The sequence below is a fragment of the Anguilla anguilla genome, chromosome 5, assembly GCF_013347855.1.
Source record: "Anguilla anguilla isolate fAngAng1 chromosome 5, fAngAng1.pri, whole genome shotgun sequence".
Lineage (NCBI taxonomy): Eukaryota > Metazoa > Chordata > Actinopteri > Anguilliformes > Anguillidae > Anguilla > Anguilla anguilla.
In genome coordinates, this window is record NC_049205.1 from 22,575,010 (window position 1) to 22,595,241 (window position 20,232).

The window sequence follows — 20,232 nt, forward strand, 5'->3', positions numbered from 1 at the left end:
GAAAAGTCCATCCAGTCAACTGCCTTGAAATATGAAAGTTGCCCAAATTTTCTCATGAATTTGATCTCTGGGGTTTTTTCTTTCTTCCTCTTCTCACAGAAATATTGGTATCATCTTTGACAAAGGGGAGTGCATCTGTGGCTCTTTTTACTGTACTTAAGCACTCATTGTCTGAACAAATTTAACAAATTATTGTTTGTGCCTTTAAGGACTGAGTGTGATCAATTAATGAAATTTAGAATTTTGAATAGTGCCGCCCATGTAAACATGTGTTATTTATGGAGATTGTGTTCTATCAGCTTTGTGTTTGGCATTTGACAAAAGGGTAATTGTAATGTAATTTGAGGGAAAACAAGAAAAATGTGCTTACAGTTTTGTATAAAGTGTTTATTATTGATATGTAAGATTTAACTTTTTGTCATTGTGCCTATAGTGCCAGTTTGTGTTTTAAAAAAAAAGTGTTTTACTCCTTCTCGTGTCAGTATGTGGGTTCATCATGAACCTGTGTCATGAAATTTATAATTTCAGATTTCAACTGACTGTTCAACAGACACGTTTCATAATGTAGGAAAATTTAATGCATATAGGTCTATAAACGACATATTTACAGCAACATTTATGTGGACAGTGGCTTTTTCACAAATATAAATTATTTTGATTGGTTTCTTGAAAATGTTTGTTTCTGAGAAGACTACACACGAGGAACCCCCCCAAAAAAAAAAAACGTGGAGAGGAGCCTGTCAGCTGTGACACCCATCCCCTCAGTTACAGTGGCCAGTAGTTTTGAGAAATGTCACCTGCCGGTTCTTCTGTGCAACGATTTGCTTCCCTGTGACTCTTTGGACTCTGCATAATTTCAAGAAAAACAACCAAACCCAACCCACCACCCCAATTGTCGACAACCCCCACCCTAACGCTCCCAGCTCAAGAGGTCTTTCCATACCACACATGAAAATGTTTTCACAACAATTTAATACTGCTTCCCCTCTGTGTGTGTTTTTTTTTTTTTTTTTTTTTTTTACACAATGACAACATCTGTAATAGCCATACGGACACATACAGGTCTATGAATGAAAATAAGGCACAGCTGGAGAAGCGAACAACACCACTGGACAATCATAATGGGACAGAACAGCTTGTGATATGGCACTCAAACCTCTGCATCCGCCCATACTTTAATTTCCCTCCCCTTTCTTTTATTAATACTCCCTCAGACCTTTACACAAACCATTTGGCAATTTCATGGTTTTGCATGTGGTTCAAAAGGCATAATTTACATATATTCACTTTCAAGGAATATGTCCTTTATGTGGTAATACCTGAAATATAATTCAAGTTGCATCATTTAATAAATGGCAGAATACTGTTCTACTCATAGTGCAAGACAAGTTGCACAAGTCTCATAGTTCTTTATTGGCTGTGGAAATGAAAGTTTAAATTATTCATCCACTACACACTGGGAGGGAAAATGTCAATTATAATAGCTTAATTACAGTTGTAGTGTTGTGATAATTTGCTCTCAGTCTGTGTTAACCATAAATACTGACAAGACCAGGCAAAAGTAACACGCTACTATCCTTTTGCCCACTGGGGGAGCTTCTCGCCTCCGCAGTCTGAACACCATGGGAGGCTAGGGCAATCCTTGCACGTTTTCAACATTTTGTCAAAAAAATTATTACAACAGCAGGACAGCAACCAGAAACTGGGCTGCTTTATAGAACATTCAGAGTTGACAGGTCATATGAGCGTGGGGAACTCCGGGAGCGCTTAACAGAGGGCTATTTTTCCACCAAACCCCCTCTGTCCGGCTTTCCCGCTTGCAAGAGTATTAAAATAAGGACATACTGATATAATTTCCTGTGAAGTCAAAACCTACACTCTTCCAAATAAAGAGCTGTTAAAAGTGTATCTCCGAGGACCAGAAGAGTGAACAAACCCTTACACTGTCAAGGAGAGGAGACTGCTTTGGACAAAATGGCACAAAATCAAAACTGTTGCTTTGGGAAGAACAGAAACAAATTATATATGTACATATATATATATTATATATATCCCTCAACAAATAATATCTTTCAAAAGATAGGCCAAGTGTGTGAGGCACTTTCATATTCCAGAACTCAGTCAAGGTTGAATGTGAAGGCATTGAACTCTCCCCAACAACAGTCCATGGGACTAAACAGGCTTCTGTGCAATTCACTCCCCACGAGACCGAGGGCAGGCCAGCCAGAGGCTCCAATTAACCGTGCCAAAGATGGTCGGCTAATTTCAGACCTCCACGCAGTTTCTCTTGCTTTTGCTGTATTCCGGAAGAACACCTTTTCAACACCTAGAGTTAAATCTGTGCCTAATTAAATTACCACAGTCACATTTACATGATAAGAGAACATATTGTGGTTGCTGGTCAGTGGTGCTCTAGTCCTGTTTCCCCCCTACCTTGGGAAGTCAAGAAAGCCAAGAACTTCACTACAGAAGAGAAGTGGGGAAAAGTCTGGGTCAAGGGGACTGGCCTATTTCCTTAAAGCAGCACACTTGTCTGTTTCCTTGCTACCCTTCTTTTTTTTTTTTTTTACCTTTTTTTCCAGCATGAACAGGTCTTACCAGGCACACTCAGACCCGCACCCCCATCCCTCATGTCTTACGGCTGTTCCAGTTAAAATCGCCAGTGGCATTTTTGGGCTCAGCGGTCCTTTCCGGCGGTGAGCGGGAGTCGAGAGGCGACTGCTGTGCCTGAGGGGAGCGGGGGTCTAGGAGGGGGGGTGGCTTGTAGTCCCCCCCTCTGACCTTGTCCTGGTGGAAGGGCCGGTAGTGTTCAAGACCCATGGGGCCATGATTTGGCTGGGGACGGTGATCCGGCATCCTCCGGAAGTCCTGCCCATGTGCACCTCCCTGGTGGTAGTTCTGGGAGCGGAAATCATCCGTACGCCGCCTCTTTGTGTCCTGGTGCCTGAAAACAAAGGCCAGAACTTTAAACCACACAAGCCAGCACCTAACTGCAATTACACACCACTAATATTTGCCACTGTACTCTGACTAGAGGCATTTACTCTGACAGGTCTACACCAGGCCTGGATGAAATGTACATTTAAAAGCTTCAGCATACTCTTGCAGATCCCTAAAAATTTTGAATGAAACCATGTTATGAAACAAAAATCATATGACAATAATTATTCTGTGATTATTTGAAAAAATGAGTTTATTTTGAAATTGTTAGCAATGCAGTGGGCTGATGTAGGCCATGAATTCTGTGATTTTTGCCATTTTCTTTTGACAGTTCAGTGAATTTTCCTGATCTCACCCTTTTCAGTGATTTTACGTGTTTTTATTGCTTTCTGGGATTTTTTTGGCAGTTCTGAATGGTAACTGTCAACTTTAACATAGCCTTAGTGTGATTAATATAGGCCTAAGCATTTTAACCATACTGCCAAATGCTAGGAAAAACAAAGTTTGACAATGCACACAGATTCTGCGCTGGGATCTACATTCCCGTCCCATTGCCAGTCATTGCAATCAGATGTTTGATGGCCCCTGTCAAGAGTGTTCATGCCCAGTGCTCCTTCCACTGTCATGGTAATGTTGTCAGTGACATGCACTCCATCAAAGATTCAATCCTCACAATGTACAAGAAAACAAACTTTAAATAGATAAAAACGGACACACGGTAACCTTGTTTTATCATTTTAGTAATGCAATTTCAGGATGCTGTATTTCTAACATTCTGTTAAATTGAAAAAAAAGGCATGCTCATTCTTTCTTTGATGGTAAGTGATTAAATGCCTAACAATGCATTTTACTTGTATTTGTTCCTAGCAGCAACTGCTGCTAATTTTTTTTACACATTTATAGTTAATATTAGAGCACTGCATCCTGGCCCCTAACCCAATGGGGCCTGAAGGTATGCTGTAATCAGGCCACGTATCAGGCCTATTTTTAGCTCTTTAACATTGGGTCAGATCGGGTACGGGCCCACTGCCAACCCAAAAGTTTACAAACAGCAGCGTAGCAACACTTCTGCCAGTTAACAGTGATGGACAACAATCTTCTAAAGCTTCCAGTTTCAGTAGTGCACCTTTATGCTCAAGTAGCAAATTAAAACAGCCATATTTGACAGTACAAGAGAGATTATTAAAGTAATGTTTAACAGAAGGAAAAAAGGCACTAAAGATAGCTGGCTAGCCTGTTCTGATAATTACGAATATATATATATATATATATATATATATAAATCCTCTATTTTACAAATATATTTTATGAAAATGCATACTGAAAGAAAGTAGATGTTGCTCCTGTGCCATCTGTTGCCAATGGGCAAGTGACAAATTTAACATCACTGTTTAACAGAAAGAAAAATAATAAAAAAAAGGTCTTTTGGGTTTTACAAAAATACAAAAAATAAGCTCAAATATGGCTGTTTTAATGTGCTATTTGAGCATAACGGTACACTACAAAAACTACACGCTTTGCGCCACTGTTATTCCTTAACAGCTGGTGGAAGTGCTGCTGTCCCTGTTCCGTGATCGTAGGTACATTCACTACCAGCTGTCCTACGAGAAACGCTGCATGAAAACCTATTGTACTGAATGGTGTTGTTGGCTTGGTATTTCAGCAACTGGACTCAGTCTTAAAAATTTGGCTAGTGCTTGTCGGGCTAATGTGGATAGGGCCATAAAAACTTGGCTCGGAGCCTGATGCAGACCTCTAATTAGAGTCTCCAAGTTCAGGGGTATTTGAGTTTTGAAAACCTTGCTTAGTGTTTTGTGAATGCCATTCCAATATAAACTCAGTTTGGGACAATCCCAGAATATATGGAAATGATTTGCCTCCCTCAAGCCACATTGTCTCCAGCACATCAAACTCGTATTTTTGTATTTTTCCTGGTGTGGGGTCTTAAAATATCATTATATTTTTCCAGCAGTGCATGGAGTTAGTTGAGGACCATTGAAAGCTGCAAATTCTCCCCAAGCGTCCTCAGAAAGCCCCATTCCTGCTTCTTTTTCCCACTTTTCTTTAATATACAGGGTGTTTTCATTTTTAGCATGCAAGAGAGCATTGTTCAATCTAGAGATGGACTTATTTGGTATTGAACGGAAGGCTGATTTCAGGATATTATAAAACTCAGATTCTGCTGTTGAAAGGTCTGTATGTTTGCACTTCTGATTTAAATAATGTCGTACTTGGAGGTATCTGAAAAAGTCATTCTGCTCTAGGCCATGTTTGCCCTGCAAAGATTGAAAACTTTGTAGTGCAATTTTGTGTTTGAATGAGAGATAGGTTGTAAGACCTTTCCTTATCCAGGATTCAAATCTTTTATCTCCTCTGTTCGAAAGAAATTCTGTATCACAGGCACACCATCTGAAAAGTTTTAACATGTTGTGGATTCCACATGACTTATCCACCTTTTGCCATATTTTTAACGTGAGATTTATCCAGGGGTTTTTATCTCTTCCAATTGGGCTGCAAGTTCTCTATCAGCAATTGTGGCCTGTAGAGGAAAATTAGTAGTCATTCCAAATTCTAACTCCTTCCATTTGGCCTTGTACTCCCAATTGCACCAATATAGCAAAGGAGGTAGCTGTGAAGCGTAGAAATAGTTTCTTAGACAAGGAAGTACCATTCCTCCTCTTTCTTTTCCTAATTGTAAGGTTTTTAATCGGACACTTGGTTTCTTTCCTTGCCAGATAAATCGAGAATTCCATTTGTCACATTCCGTAGATTGTCATTTACCTCAACTGGTAGATTCCGAAAAATGTATAGTAGTCGAAGGAGAATATTCATTTTGACTGCACTTATCCTTGAGTTCAGACTAAGAAAGTTGATAAGATTTATGCATATCTGATTTTATCTTTGAGGATAATGGCCCATCATTTGCTTGTAGTCATTTTGAAAAGTCTTTTATCAGAGTTATTCCTAAATATTTTAATGCTTCAGCTTCACACTGCAGGTTGTATTTGTCTTGCAGGTTCTTTAGGGCAGTAAAGTTTAGAGTCATAACCTGTGTTTTCGATATGTTGAGCTTATAGCCTGATAAATTTCCAAAATCAGCCAGCAATGACATCAATCCCATAAATGACTTTTCCAGATCCTCCAAATAAACCAGAACGTCATCCGCGAACAGTGCTACCTTCTGTTTGTTCCCTGCCACCTTTATTCCTTTGACAGCTTCACTCTGTCTTATTAATTGGCCTAACGGTGCATGTCCACTGCAGCGTTAAACATTGCGTGTCGACGCGTCGCTTCACGTCGCCTGGCTGCTTGGGGGCTTGTCAAAAAAAATATGTGGTGGGCGCTGGTGGGTGTTACGAAGTGCTGCTGAAAATGTGTTCCCGTTCATGCAACGTGTATAAATATAGGAGCATCACAATATACTTTGTCTAATAAGCTTGCAAAGGAGTGGAACAACCATAATAAAATTAACATTACTCTCCAAGTATAACTGACTTAATTTTTTTTTATTAACCCCTTAGTGCACATGCCAAATCTTGCCCATTTAGGGGGTACCCTATTTAAAGCTTTATAACTCCAGATGTGAACATCACAGAGACTTGAAAAATGGCTTAAATGAAGCAAGACATTTGTACAATATACAATACTAATGCAGATTAGTTTATATTCATAATTTTGGAATAAAGTGCCACAAATGCAATTGTCTAAACAAAAAATCAAAAATGAATTTGCACTTTTTTAGTTTGCAATGAAATACTGAGAGATTGCACATATACAGCAGGTTAAACTATACATGTGCTGGATCAAAAACTTCTTGACCACAAGTTCATAAAATCAAAGGGTGGATATGTAGAACTACTATAGATGTATGAAGCAAAGTATACCTAAGCAGTGTACCCAGCGTCTCCAAATCTATCCAAAATGTCTACATTATGCATTGCTGTGAATCACAACATATTCACGTATTTCACTACAAATCAACTGTTTTGACTCAAGAAAATCACTGTTGCATCATTTTCAAGTTGGAATTACAAGCTTTCAGTCCGTACAGTGGTCTAAAATATCTAGGGGTCCAGAAACATATCCAAAATCTCTCCAAAATTAAATAAAATGTTTTTTGTCCTTTATAAAGCATATAAATGAGCCCCTTATGAAGGTTTAAGATGAAACATTGCTATCAGATTTTAAAAAATAATGCAAAAATATTGTCACACAATGCGGTACAGTACCTAAATGTACAATAATTAACCGTCCACCATGTTTTGGCAATGTTCCAACTCTCACGTCATCACTGTTGCATGCTTCACAAAAACTATTACACTACCATCCAACGCTTACATTACAGTGTGAAATATCCACATTATATAACACCACTAACCTATTTAAAGACACTCAATTTCAAAAACAACGTATATAACCAAAATATTTTGAGTAGTAATACTTACATAGCAATAATGAAATCTCATCTATGTTCAGTAGATGGGGACAGAGACAGTATCAATGATACTGTTCTATTCGCTTCTGTTTTGCTCCAGAAAACGATGTCAGCTAGGTCTATCAGTAAATCTATGGCTTAGCTATGTCCAGAAGTCCTCAAAAATAATAGTATTTTCCAAGAAATTACAAAAAATCGTTGACCACATTTTGTTAGGTGCAGTTACCAGAGTGAATGCGTAAGTGAATGGGATGCTAAGAATATTTTCAGTTATGCTGACCTATAAAACGCTATTCCAAAAGCAGAATTAGACATGTTATACATCGTTAGAAAGCTTGTACTCTCACCTACTGAATAAATGAATTGTCAATCAAGCCAGACTGTACTAAAAAGGGCGACGACGCCGTAAATAACAGGTGTGGCATTACGCACAGCTAATTTGGAAGGTCCCCAGGCATCACACATGCGCGTATATTTCCCAAACGGATTGTCCAAGACAATATATGACTACTCAGTCTCAAAAGGGACATCTCTATGCGCAAAACCAATGGTAAGGTTGTATATTTATTCAATATTTAGTCCCAGATATTGACTGTAGAATGACATGGTATCATTTTAAAAAACTTTCTCGTTTATTTTGTTATTCAGTGAGCAGCGTTTTCACTGCTGTATAGGCATATCTTAGGGCTATTGTCGGGTTGATCTTGTTGCTATGACGGAATACGATTTTTTAGTGGTGAAAGAATATTTTTATGAATGCCAAGATAGACAATATTGTCCATTATGTCAAGGGTGGGGGATGTTTTCTAGATGAGACTGCAGGGAGGGGGTGCGTGATAAATGAATGACCAGAGCGACAATGGTGGCACTGCGAAACTCCGTATTCGGCATAGTTGTCGTGTATCGTCTACTAATAAACTAAAACAACGCGTTTATGTTTTTAACTCGTACCTTGGTTGCAGTAGCACTGAATGTCTGAGTTCAGTAATCTTGGCACGCCGGCGTGCCAACCACTAGGAGCTTTGCGCTAAGAGGTTAAGTTTTTGGGTTAGGGCTAGCGGAGTTAGTGCCATGTTAACAAGCTAGCTATCAATCGTATATCACACCGGATAATTCGCCGCCAATTTCAAATCCAGATAACTGTAGGAAATGAATGGGAGGCGTAAAGTCGCGCTGCTTTCGACGCTGCAGTGGACATGCACCGTAAGGGTTCAATAGATAAACCAGAGAGGGGAAATTGGGCAGCCCTGTCTTGTTCCTCTCTCCAAAACAAAAGAGTCAGAAAGGTCCTCGTTAATCTTAATCCGAGCTGTGGGTTTGTCATATAGGGTCTGAATTACTCTAATAAAACTGTCTTGAAAGCCAAATTTTCCCAATACTTTATACAAAAATACCCATTTAACTGAATTAAAGGCTTTCTCCACGTCTAATCCCACTATCATTGATTAGTTTTGTCCTCATTTATCTGTTCTAGTATATGTATATGGTCCTTCTTATGTTGTCCGAATTTAGTCTTTATTGGATAAATCCAGTCTGATCTAAACGGATGAGGTCAGGTAAGAGTTTTTCCAGTCTACGAGCTAAGACAGACGTAAATAATTTGTAATCCAAATTGAGAACACTGACAGGCTGATAACTGCCACATTCTTGATTGTTTTACCGTCCTTGGGAATAACTGAGATAATTGCCTCCATCCAAGAGGGTGGAATTTCTCCTTTCTGTAAGATCCAGTTAAATGTGTTAAGTAATAATGGAGATAATTATGGCTTTAAAGACTTGTTCCACTCTGTGGTAAAATCACCTGAGCCTGGGGATTTTCCGATCATTAATTTAGAGATGGCCGAATTCAATTATTTGGCGGAAACTGGTTGTACTTGATTTTAATTTTGTGAGCTTGTGAGTAAGGGTAGTTCTAAAGAGCTTAAAGTAACAATCTCAAAGATCTCCATTTCCAAAGATCTCCATTTCGTTGTCTTTGTCATTTCGACGACTGAAGACCCACCTCTTCAGGCTGCACCTCTCCCCATCCCTTCCCCCCCTGTAAATGACTAAACTTAGGGTTGTAACTAGGCAGCTGTTTAATAGGTGACTTAGTTGATGCGCCAGTCTTAACGACTACTTGTATTTTTATTTATTTTTATTTTCCCATACATTGCGTTGTTGCCGTTCTCGTTGTTAGTGTTAATCAGTTTAACCACCAGGGTCCAGGTTGAACTATGCGGTTGTTCCCTGTACTTGCACCGGTACTTCTCTCTAGGGGTTTCGTCATACTTGTTCCTGGTTATGGTTATACACTTTGTTGTACGTCGCTCTGGATAAGAGCGTCTGCCAAATGCCTGTAATGTAATGTAATGTAATGGTAGCACTTGTGGCAATTAGCGGTAATTGCGGTGTGTTTTTGCACCTCACTTCCCAGAGATCCAAACAGTGTTGCCTGTGTGATGTCAGTTGGCACTTGGGCCACGCCTCCATAACAATTTGAGGTCACCCGTACAGTACACATGAAAGCGAAAAGGGAATGATGTTTTCTGGGACAGTAACTATAACACTTACTATATACTGAATAAAAAATGGTTGTTATAAAAGTAGCGTTATGTACATACTCATTCATTGTCTAACATTAAGCTAACTTATTCCGATCGTTATAATATATTGATGAACTTGATGGCAATGTAAATAACGGTAACGTTAGTTAACAACATTGCAACATTACAAGGTAGCGTTGAATTCGAGAGACGGTTTGTGAGGTCGGTAGCAGTCGGTAGTGTTAGCTAGCGGTTTTTCGAATTGTTAGCTGACATTAGATTATGTTAATTATATTAGCTAGCTAGCTAATGTAACTTTACCTGATATGAGAGATGGCTACTGTGCGCAATGTTATCTAAACTAATGTTGCCTTTCTTGACATGGTCCGGTAGCTAGCTCGCTAACAGAGAAAATAAATTAGCCTCGAAACGGTCCCGGTTCTTTTTTTTAAAACCTAATGACGACCAACATGCAATCTGCAATTCCACCTGCGGACTACCCCAAAACAATGGCCCACAATTTAGGTAGAGTAGATTTCATATTTATAAATGTTAGCGGTACCTACCAGTCCAAGATAAAGGGAGCCACATCTGTATCTCCCCTCAGTCCCTTTTTTTTTTTTCAATGCTCTCCACCTTGGCAAAGCAACGCCTCTGGTTTTTCCTCGCTGATGATCGCTTTGCTTTTTTGTCTGTTTGCCTTCATCTGAATGTCGAATTTGTTTCTTTTTCTTTGGATTTACACTTGTTTTTGAAGTTTCATCATCTGTAGTCATTGATCTTTTCTTTGTTTGTTCGGTAACAGTTTACTCGCAGTCGCAACGCTAGCAGAGACTGGGGGAAAAAAACAGTACGCCGCTCACACAAGTGAGTTGAAGAGCGTGCCTATTGCGTTAGCTCCACCTACCCTCTCTGGTGGACCAACCACTGCTGGTTGATGGAAATGCGTCACTAACTGTGCGCTGCTTCTGATTTTTCTCGGGAATGTCGCCAAAGACACCCAGTTCATAATCATAAATTAATATAATAATAATAATATAAATTAATATAATAATAGGTTCAATCCCCATTGTGTTACCTAATTCGGCGATAGATAATGACTTAACAGACATTTGCTTAAATGAAAATCTTTGAGATTATTACTTTAAGAAAGTGTCGATATGGGTCTCATAAAAGGCCTGGGGTTGAGAATATAACGCCCGATAAAATGTTTCAAAACTCTCTTGAATTTTTCCTATTTTATTTTTGACAATTTTTGTTTTTGGGTTCTTTATTTTATGAATTTTATTTTCCACTTGTTTGCGTAACTTGTACGCTGGAAAATTTGCTGATTTGCTACTTCATAATACTTTTGTTTCAGGAAAATAAACTTTTTCTGGGTTTCCAGTATACATATATATATATATATATATATATATAGTTGGTTTCACTTTTATGAAAGTTTTTTTTATTTCCCGTTCCAAATTGAAATTTATTTCATTACTGTCAGCTAATTGTAGCTGTTTTAATTTTCCCTGAAGATCCGCCAATCTTTGCCCTTTAAGTTTCTTCATATATGTAGTCATGGAAATAATTTTCCCTCTCATTACATATAAATAGTTTTTGATGTCTCCCTTTAGTCTCTCCTTTATTTCTGGATTGTTGAGTATATTTGAATTTAATTTCCATAGTGTTTTCCTTGTTTTCCTTTCTAGAATTAGGGACATAGAAATCGGGCTCTGTTCTGACAGATCAATCGTCGTAATATTACAATCCTTTATCCTGAATCTATCTGCGCTATAAAAAAGTAGTCTATCCTTGAATAAACTGAATGCGGGAAAGAATAGTGTGTGTAGTCTCTACTAGTAGGGTGAGTTTCCCTCCATACATCAATAATGCCCAACTCTTCTATCAATGATTTCACTTTTCTAGTCAGAGGTCTATTCTGAATAATTGCTCCTGACGAATCTAGTGTAGGGTTTAGCCTGATGTTAAAGTCCCCCCCCGCAGATTACCACACCCTGATAGTTGACCATTAAGTCAAAGATGTGTCTGTAAAATAACCATTCACTTACCGGTGGAGCATAAACATTTAATAATGTCATCTCAGTCCCTTCTATTCTCCCTGTGATCTTGACAAATCTTCTACCTTCGTCCTTAGTCTCTGATATATGTTCTTAATTAAGTGTACTTGATATAAGAGTAGCAACTCCTCTCTTGTGGTCTGACTTATAAGAAGAAAATACATGCCTAAAACCCAGCCTTTTTAATTTTGCATGTTCGGATTGACTCGTGTGTTTCTTGGAGGAAAGCTATCTATTGCCTTCTCTTTTTTAAATTTTGACAAAATCTTACTTCTCTTAATTAGATTCAAAACCCCATTGACATTAAAGGAAATTATTTTCACAGATCCACCTTACAATTTGTTCTTACTGAAGTAAAATGATCACTCTTCCCTTCTAGATAAATAGTAAGTATTCCCTTCTCAACAAAAAAACTAAATCATAAAACAGAACTAAGATAAGGAATGTTTTGAACATTGAACATTTTAACTTTTTTCCAGACTTCCAACAGTGAAGTTCTTTCACTGACCTGCCTCAACTCTGCGGGATAACCTTTATTTCCTACCTGGGTTAGAGGGCCCTCTGCTATGATAACAGCATGAAAACTTCCCTCTTTTTTATGTCTCGACCATGTCTCTATGATTTACACTGTTTAGTCTATTTTGTTTACTCTTTTCAGACAGTTTACTTCAGTTTTAAATTAGTCTATGTTCTCTGTATGTTCACATCTGAATACTTGCAGTTTTTCTTTGTAGCCTGGTACTCCATTGGCCCGAGTCGTGCGCCGCCCCCGCATTGGTTGCAATGACCATCTCTGAATCCTCTCCAGAAGTGATCCCCGTTGTGTGATTACTTTTACCAGCAATCCCCGGTCCGCTAGGTCCGACGTTGCCTCCTCCACTGTTTCTTAGGTTCTCATCCCATCTTCATAGAAGACTCTCAGCCGAGCTGGATTCAGGGTCTTGAATCTTATATTGTTTTCCTTCAGGACCCTCCATGCCTCCACGTATTCCCTCCTTCTAACTAGGATTCCCGGAGCATAGTCGTGGTCAAGGCTGATTTTGCAGTTTTTCCACGTGAAGCCTTTCTTTTGCCATCCCAGTTTAAGCACTTCTTCCTTCATTCTGAAACTGAGGAATTTGACTAGAATCAATCTGGGCTGGGTGCTTGTCTGAGGTTGCGGTGCTAATGCCCGGTGAGCTCTTTCTATCTGTAGGTCCTTTGTGTCGGAATATCAAGGTTCTCTCTAAGCAGCTTCTCCACAAAGGGAATCACTGACCTGGGTCCGCCTTCAGATCCTTCGGGTACTCCGTATATCCTCACGTTTTCCGTCCTTGAGCGCCCCTCTTGCTCTGTTAGCTTCGACTGGAGCTGCTCTTGTATTTTTAGCATCTTTGCTAATGCCTCTTCCGCATTTTGCAGCCTCTCCTCATTCCCTACAGTCCTCGCTTAGGCTTCATCTAGCCTCAAATTATTTTTTGCAATTTCTCCTTTAATTTCTTCAAGCTGTTTTCTGTTGTCTTGCCTGAAATCACGTATCTCTCTGAGGATCAGTGTCAGGTTGACAGATTCTTCCTCGCCATCCATTTTGTCGCTGTCCTGGCTACCCGCGGGGGAGCTAGCATCCTCGAGTTGCTGCACCTCGTTGTTTTTCATCAGTATTCTCAGTTGTCTTTTTACTCCTATTCTTAGATGCCATCCTCGCCTCCTTTCTAAGTATAGTAAACGTAAACCAGTACACTTCTATTATTTTGACTTTGAGGCAGATTTCTTTCACTTTTGTTGAGAGACCTCTCCTTACGCTGTCATCCCTTAGTGACCTGGAACCGGAAGCCCGGTCACCCAATATTTTCATACAAAACCATGTTTAGTTAAATCAGGTTATTAGAACCCACACCTGTACCCACACTGGACCTTCAAAGATAAGATTGGGGACCCCTGGTTTCTCAGGCACAAGACGAAAGCCTGAGAACCCAAAGGACAATGTCCTCTTTGTTCCTCACCTGTCATAGTAGTCACGGTGACCGCGGTGATCTCTGTCATTGCCATATTGCTCGTAAGGCCTCTTGCGGTAGTTTCCAGAACTCCTGTACGTGTCGGTGTGCGGCCGACGGTCACTGTAGTGATGATCCTTGTAACGGTGCTGATCATACGGATGATGCCATTCTCCCTGCCAGGACTGGTTGCTGTTGCTGGGGTAACTGTATTTGCGCTCCCTCTGCCAATCCCCTCGATCTGGGTTTGAGTGACAGGGAAAGCTGAGTCCCAGCTACTGGCAAGCAATTTCATGGTATTTTTTTTGATGAATCGCTATCACTGACAAATTATAACTGCATCCACCTAGACTGGCACAAGTAGACATAATTCACTGTTCATTTGAATAACACATGACACATTTTGGACTATAATTCAAAAGTCAAAGATAAAAAGAACACCACTAACACTGATTCCTCAAATACAAAATTACTATATGTCTCCACCACCACATGTAAGAGTAACTAGAACATCATTTACAGTGGTCACTGGTTTCAGATGACGCTTCTGCCGTGAGAGATCTTCCCGGCAGCGGCAAATTTGCATATATTTTCTTTGTATTTCTACAGGAACTACTTTTGTTTGCAAAACCACCACCAGGTGGCAAATGTGACCACTCAAAACCATATCTGGCAGTCAACACTTCAACTACTGTGGCACTCTCGAGCAAAGTACAACAGAAATGGTTATTCAAGGAACTTTGTGGTCAGAATGTGAAACTTAATAATAGTCAGATTATTCTGAGCAGTCTAAAGTCATCCATGTTAGTTTCACTTAGGATAGGGTAGAGTTTGTATAAATGTAGGCTAACGCATCATAAATGTAACACGGTAAATATCTTTTTGTTCACTGCTGCTAGTCGTCATTTGAGAATTGTATATGCACAATTCAGTCCTGTAGCATACCAAATGATTAATGGAAAAGAAACAGCATTTATCACACACATTTATTATAAGCACACACCAGATTGGTCTGCTTTGGCTATTTTGTTTTAAATTAGAATGTATTCAAGGCAAATTTCCTGTAGTCGTTCCTCTCCTGCCAGCATCTATTTCCTCGTTTATGGAATAGGGATATGGACAATTATTGAAATTACTGAATCATTTAAATAAACCATCATTGTTTAACATTTGAGTATTTGCTCATGGTTAAAGGGGAAATGAAGGAAGCAAGCGTAGATAATGTTGGTTCATTACCGCTGTCTCTACCTCGGCATTCCCCTGATTTGTTTCGTCTGATGTTTTTTTTTTTGAGGCATTTTTGAGAGAGACCGGCAAAGATGTGCGCAGACCATCTTGTGTACATAAGACCTGGAGATGGTAGGAGGGGCCAGGTGGTGAAGCCTAGGAAGTAACGGGGAAACAGTCTCTACTGTGCATACTTCAGGGCAAAAGCGCTTGCTGCTCATTTAAGTTAATGTAGAAATCCAAGCTGATTTAACAACCAAGGAAAACGTCATCTGTCCATTTTTTGTGATTATAAATTTCATTATCTGCAGCAGTTTCTGAAACAATGGTTGTTGTGGTCCAGAAGTCTTGGGAACATGTATCGTCAATTTATCCTCGGTAGCACTGTATCCTACAGTAGCTTACAGTGTGAATATAGTTTATTCCATTGTTATACAACAGCTTGGCTGAATACTCGATTCTGATTGGTCCAAGGGTGGGCATTATTTCTCAGTAAAGGGACACCTCGGCCTTTCAACAGTTATAAAATCAATGCGCTACAAAATCCAGCATTCTAAAGCAGTTTAAACAGCAACATTATTTCGCTTTTGAATTGTTTTCACATCCCCTCCTCTTTTCAATGTCCAATTTCACAACTGATGGCAACGTTGAAACACATTTCTAGTTAGGCTACTGTTGTTAGCTTTATTTACGGTTGCCAACCATCCCGCAAATTGGAATTGTCCCTTATTTGGACAGTAGAATAGGGGTTCCGCATTTAACTCATGACTACGGGACGAATTTTCATCCATATGTTTGTGAACGATTGCATTTATAGTAACCGCTGTTTTGAATACAATTCAATAGTTAGCTAGCCAGGATAACAAGCATGCCGTGAGACCATTCTGACCTAAAACCAAAAATTTTAAAATTGACAAGGTGACAAGTGACGGTGAACCTATCATAAAGCTAGCTGGCATTCAAAACACGTTTCAGAGGGTCTTAGAAAGACATTATGTAGCCTATACACTGCGCGACCACACCATTTATAAAGCAAGACAGTGCTAGGGAGAAACCAAGCCCACGAGCTAAACCCACGCCCAAAGCAGAACTCATATCAGCTATCGAGACATTTTGAACTGACAAGCTGACCACAGAGCTCTGCAACAGATACATTGATCATCTCAACAAAGTGTTGCGCCGAGTTGTGGAATTGCGAGGTGGACCAACTGGAATGTAGCCTTTGTAATTTCATTGGAGCAAATTTCATCTCACTATCTATGGTCTGGTGTTGCTGTTTCAATATCATAAAAATCCTTTTTCCTCAAATATATTGGCTTGTGCAAATTTATCGTCAATTTATCCTCGGTAGCATCCTACAGTGTGAATATAGTTTATTCCACTGATAATGTTTGATCGTTCAGTTGCTAAATAGCCTGCCAGAGGAGAGACAGACACATTAACACATCCACATTCCACATCAACAGCTGGCTATTGTCAGGCAGTGGGGGTGTGAAGACAAGCCAAACTCCAGTAAACTGCCCTAAAATTTAAAGTTATCCTGTTAGACTTGGCCTATATTATTGAGTTTGTTTGTACGTTCACCAAACTCCTAAAAAAAATGAAAACGTTTTAATTAGTAGGCTAGCTGGCAAGTATTAACTATCACAAACAAGTATTAACTGAGCAGTCTCCATTTTCACCATAGCCTGAATTGTTTCTGATATAGCCTTGCTGCACGATTGGTGTGGTCATAGCCTTTGAGTTAGATTTCTGTAACGAAGTGTGATGTGCCAATACGCGCCTGTCCTAATATCCAAGCTCTGCCACTGGGCAGTGGTTAAAGAAAACATGTTTTCACGTGTATAGTGATTTTAAAAGGGTAATACCTCCCTTATCGCCTATATAACAAAAACGCTATATTTCAAAAATACAACTATTGGAATTGATCGAGCTGTGTACTTTATTTCAAGAAAATAGTTTTGCAACATAGACTATTGTTTTATAATATGCATGAAACTTGTTGTGGGAAGTAACAGAAGTAATAAAAACACAGATTTTTAAATGTTTAACAACCACATATTTGTGTAAAATCCTATAGAAACATTTTTTATGTTCTATTTGCTCCAAATTTTTAAGAAAGCAAGTGAAATCTCCATTCACCCGGCAGGTTCCTTCTGTTTCGCAAATGAGAGGCGTAAATCGGACAGTCTGTCATCAAAGAAATTGATGAAGAGTGTTACATTAGGCCATCTATCAGTCATGGTTATTACGTAGGCTTAAGATCATGTCTGCAGTGTGGTATAAAGCATTTTAGTTTTACAAATGGGTGTTTTTTATTTTTTAATTACGGTGAAAGGATCTGTGTAGGCTACTTTTTTGGCCAACCCGTTTTCCGTTTCAGGAACAGAAATTGAAAAGCAAGAAATTAATTGGTGTTCGATATTCATTTTAAAACATAAATCGACAAAAGAGAATCCATTGGTTATTCGTGTTGCTTACTGATATTAAACATACAATTAGCTACATAAACTGAACTAGGACGGAGTGTGGCACAGTGGGTAAGGAACTGCGCTTGTAACCGAAAGGTCGCAGGTTCGATTCCCGGGTAAGGACACTGCCGTTGTACCCTTGAGCAAGGTACTTAACCTGCATTGCTTCAGTATATATCCAGCTGTATAAAATGGATACAATGTAAAGTGCTATGTAAAAAGTTGTGTAAGTCGCTCTGGATAAGAGCGTCTGCTAAATGCCTATAATGTAAATGTAAATGTCAACTAGCTCTCGATTTTAAAGTTTATGGTATTATGTTCGGTTTTTATTATAACAAAAAGGTTCGATTTTTTTTTATAATTACCCATTTGACTTCGGTCTGTATTAAATCGTACTAAAGAAAACAGCTGTTATTTTCTGATAAGTTAGGTAATATGTTATATGTTAGGTAAGCTGTTATGCTATTTGAGTAGTATTTATGAAATTGTGAAAAATAAACGGTTTGTTTGCTGAAAAATTGCCAAAACGGGTTTGACATCCCTGTTAGGATCTTACAAGTTTTATGTTGCAAACTGTTGTAATAACTAAAAAAAAGAAAGTTACCAGATCCATAAAAATATTTGAATGGTTTCTATGCTGATACCAGCCCAATATCAGGTGGTATTAAGGCTTTATTTTTCCCAAGTACTAATGTCATCCTAAAGGAGTAACATGGTGGTTTTCACACTTTCTCGGTTTTATGTGCTATTTGCACAAGAGGCATTGAAGAAACATGATGAGTAAAGTATTAAATATGCGTTTTAAATTTATCATCCTATTTTCAGGCGGTTGAGAATGTTATCAACTTAGTGCGTCACGAGTACAGTAACCACTCCCCTTTCCACGCCCCGTAAAGAAATCTGACTGGACACACCGTCCTGCTACAAGTGTGCTGTGAAGTTTACGTAGCAAACAACAAGGCTGAATCTTTCTGACGTAATTTACATAGAAACTCAGATCGCATAGTTTCACTTACTGTGGCCAAGCGGAATCGGTAACGTTTCAGAAAATATATAACTTTAAAAGGTTTAATTCAATCTTCTACTGGGACTTGTGGGTGTTATTGAGGGTGTGAAAGAAAATTTCAGATTTACTGTTCGATTGAGCAAGTATCATTCAAAGTACAGTTTTATGGGTTAGTGCTGTCCGATTGTGCTAGCCACTTCACATTAACCTTGTACGGCGATCATTAAAGGCTAACAGCACAGCACCACTTAATTATTGTCACTTCTATCACCACTGTAATAAACTAAAAAAAAGGCGACAAACTACCTTTTCTGTGAGAAATGTATTGTCGAGCTCATGCGCATACACTGCTGGCGACATTCTAAAACTACGTTTTGCCATCCCTACAGTCAGTCAGATTGCTTTGATAGCTCATTCTAAATGGATAACTCGTGACCCATAGTTTGTGCCGCTGGCTTACAGGCAAGATAATGCAAATATTTGACTAACGTTAGGTTCACTTATTAGAGTGCCTTTTAAGGACTATTAGAGACAATCTCTGGTTGGTCATATTCATTTATAGCTAGCTAGCTAACGTTAGCTAGCTATGTAGTTTGCTTTCATAATGTAATGTTATCGATAACGTTAGCTAGCTAGTTTGCTTTCATAAGGACGTTATAGTTGTAGTTTTATCTTAACTTGGCTGGCTAGCTAGCTAGATATAAGTCAACGTCCTTAGCTATGGATACTTTATATACTAAGTTAGCTAGCTTGTGAAAATTCAGTGTCCCAAGATAAGCGCGTATCATGGAGGTAGCTATGGTAACGGGGCACGGTCTGTCAATCATAGCTAACTGACAGTTCTCATTACCACGCCCAGACAGTTCGGGTGAACTTTTATAGTGGGGAACTTAGGCTTAGAAAAATACGTTTTAAAATACATTTAAATGACTGAAAAATAAAAAAAATTATGCACATTTGTTTTGTTGTTGCCTAAAGACACCTGGCAAGTGTCACATTCAACCACCATGTTACTCCTTTAAAATCACAGAGCTAAGCTCATTTTAAGATTGCGAATCACCCCAAAATGCAACACAGCGTGACATCAAGTACAATGCAGAATAGTGAAAGCTGTCCTTATGAGGAAATATTACACTCTGCTGCCCTCTACTGTTAGAACCCCGCATCCATTTCCTTCTGGCCGGCAGAACTGCCGCGGCAGCAGCAAATGCGTCATCTGAAACCAGTGACCACTGTAAGAGGTGCAGTGTTTGCCTAATGTGAACATCACAATAAATTGTATTCTGCACAGGAAGTTATTTTTGTCCTGTGCGTCTCAATCCAAAAATGGCTAAACTAGATTTTGCTCATGTTCATCAGAATTTTCTGTTCTCTCACCCACCATCATTGCTAAAGTGTCTTTTGTTGGACTGGTTGTAGGGCTCCCTGTGGTGGGCATGGGGGGTTGGCTGTGTTGGGTGGGACAGGGGCGGGAGGGGCTTTTGGGAGGGCTGGGAGTCCCGGCTGGAACCCGATGGCTCAGGCCTGAAGGACTTCTTCCTGCTGGAGGACTCCACCTTCTTCTTCTGCTCTTTCTAATGCATGCAGAGCAG

General features: G+C 39.3%; 1 protein-coding gene across 1 annotated transcript in view; it reads right to left on the reverse strand.

Moving 5' to 3' along the window:
• Positions 1-555: 555 nt before the first annotated feature.
• The window catches only part of LOC118227554 (chromodomain-helicase-DNA-binding protein 2-like), a 65,662-nt gene continuing 45,985 nt past the window's right edge, over positions 556-20,232 (reverse strand). The window contains 3 exon segments of the mRNA XM_035418133.1: positions 556-2,944; positions 13,946-14,177; positions 20,022-20,214. Of these exon segments, the coding sequence (XP_035274024.1) occupies positions 2,629-2,944; positions 13,946-14,177; positions 20,022-20,214 (741 nt within the window). The 3' untranslated portion in view covers positions 556-2,628.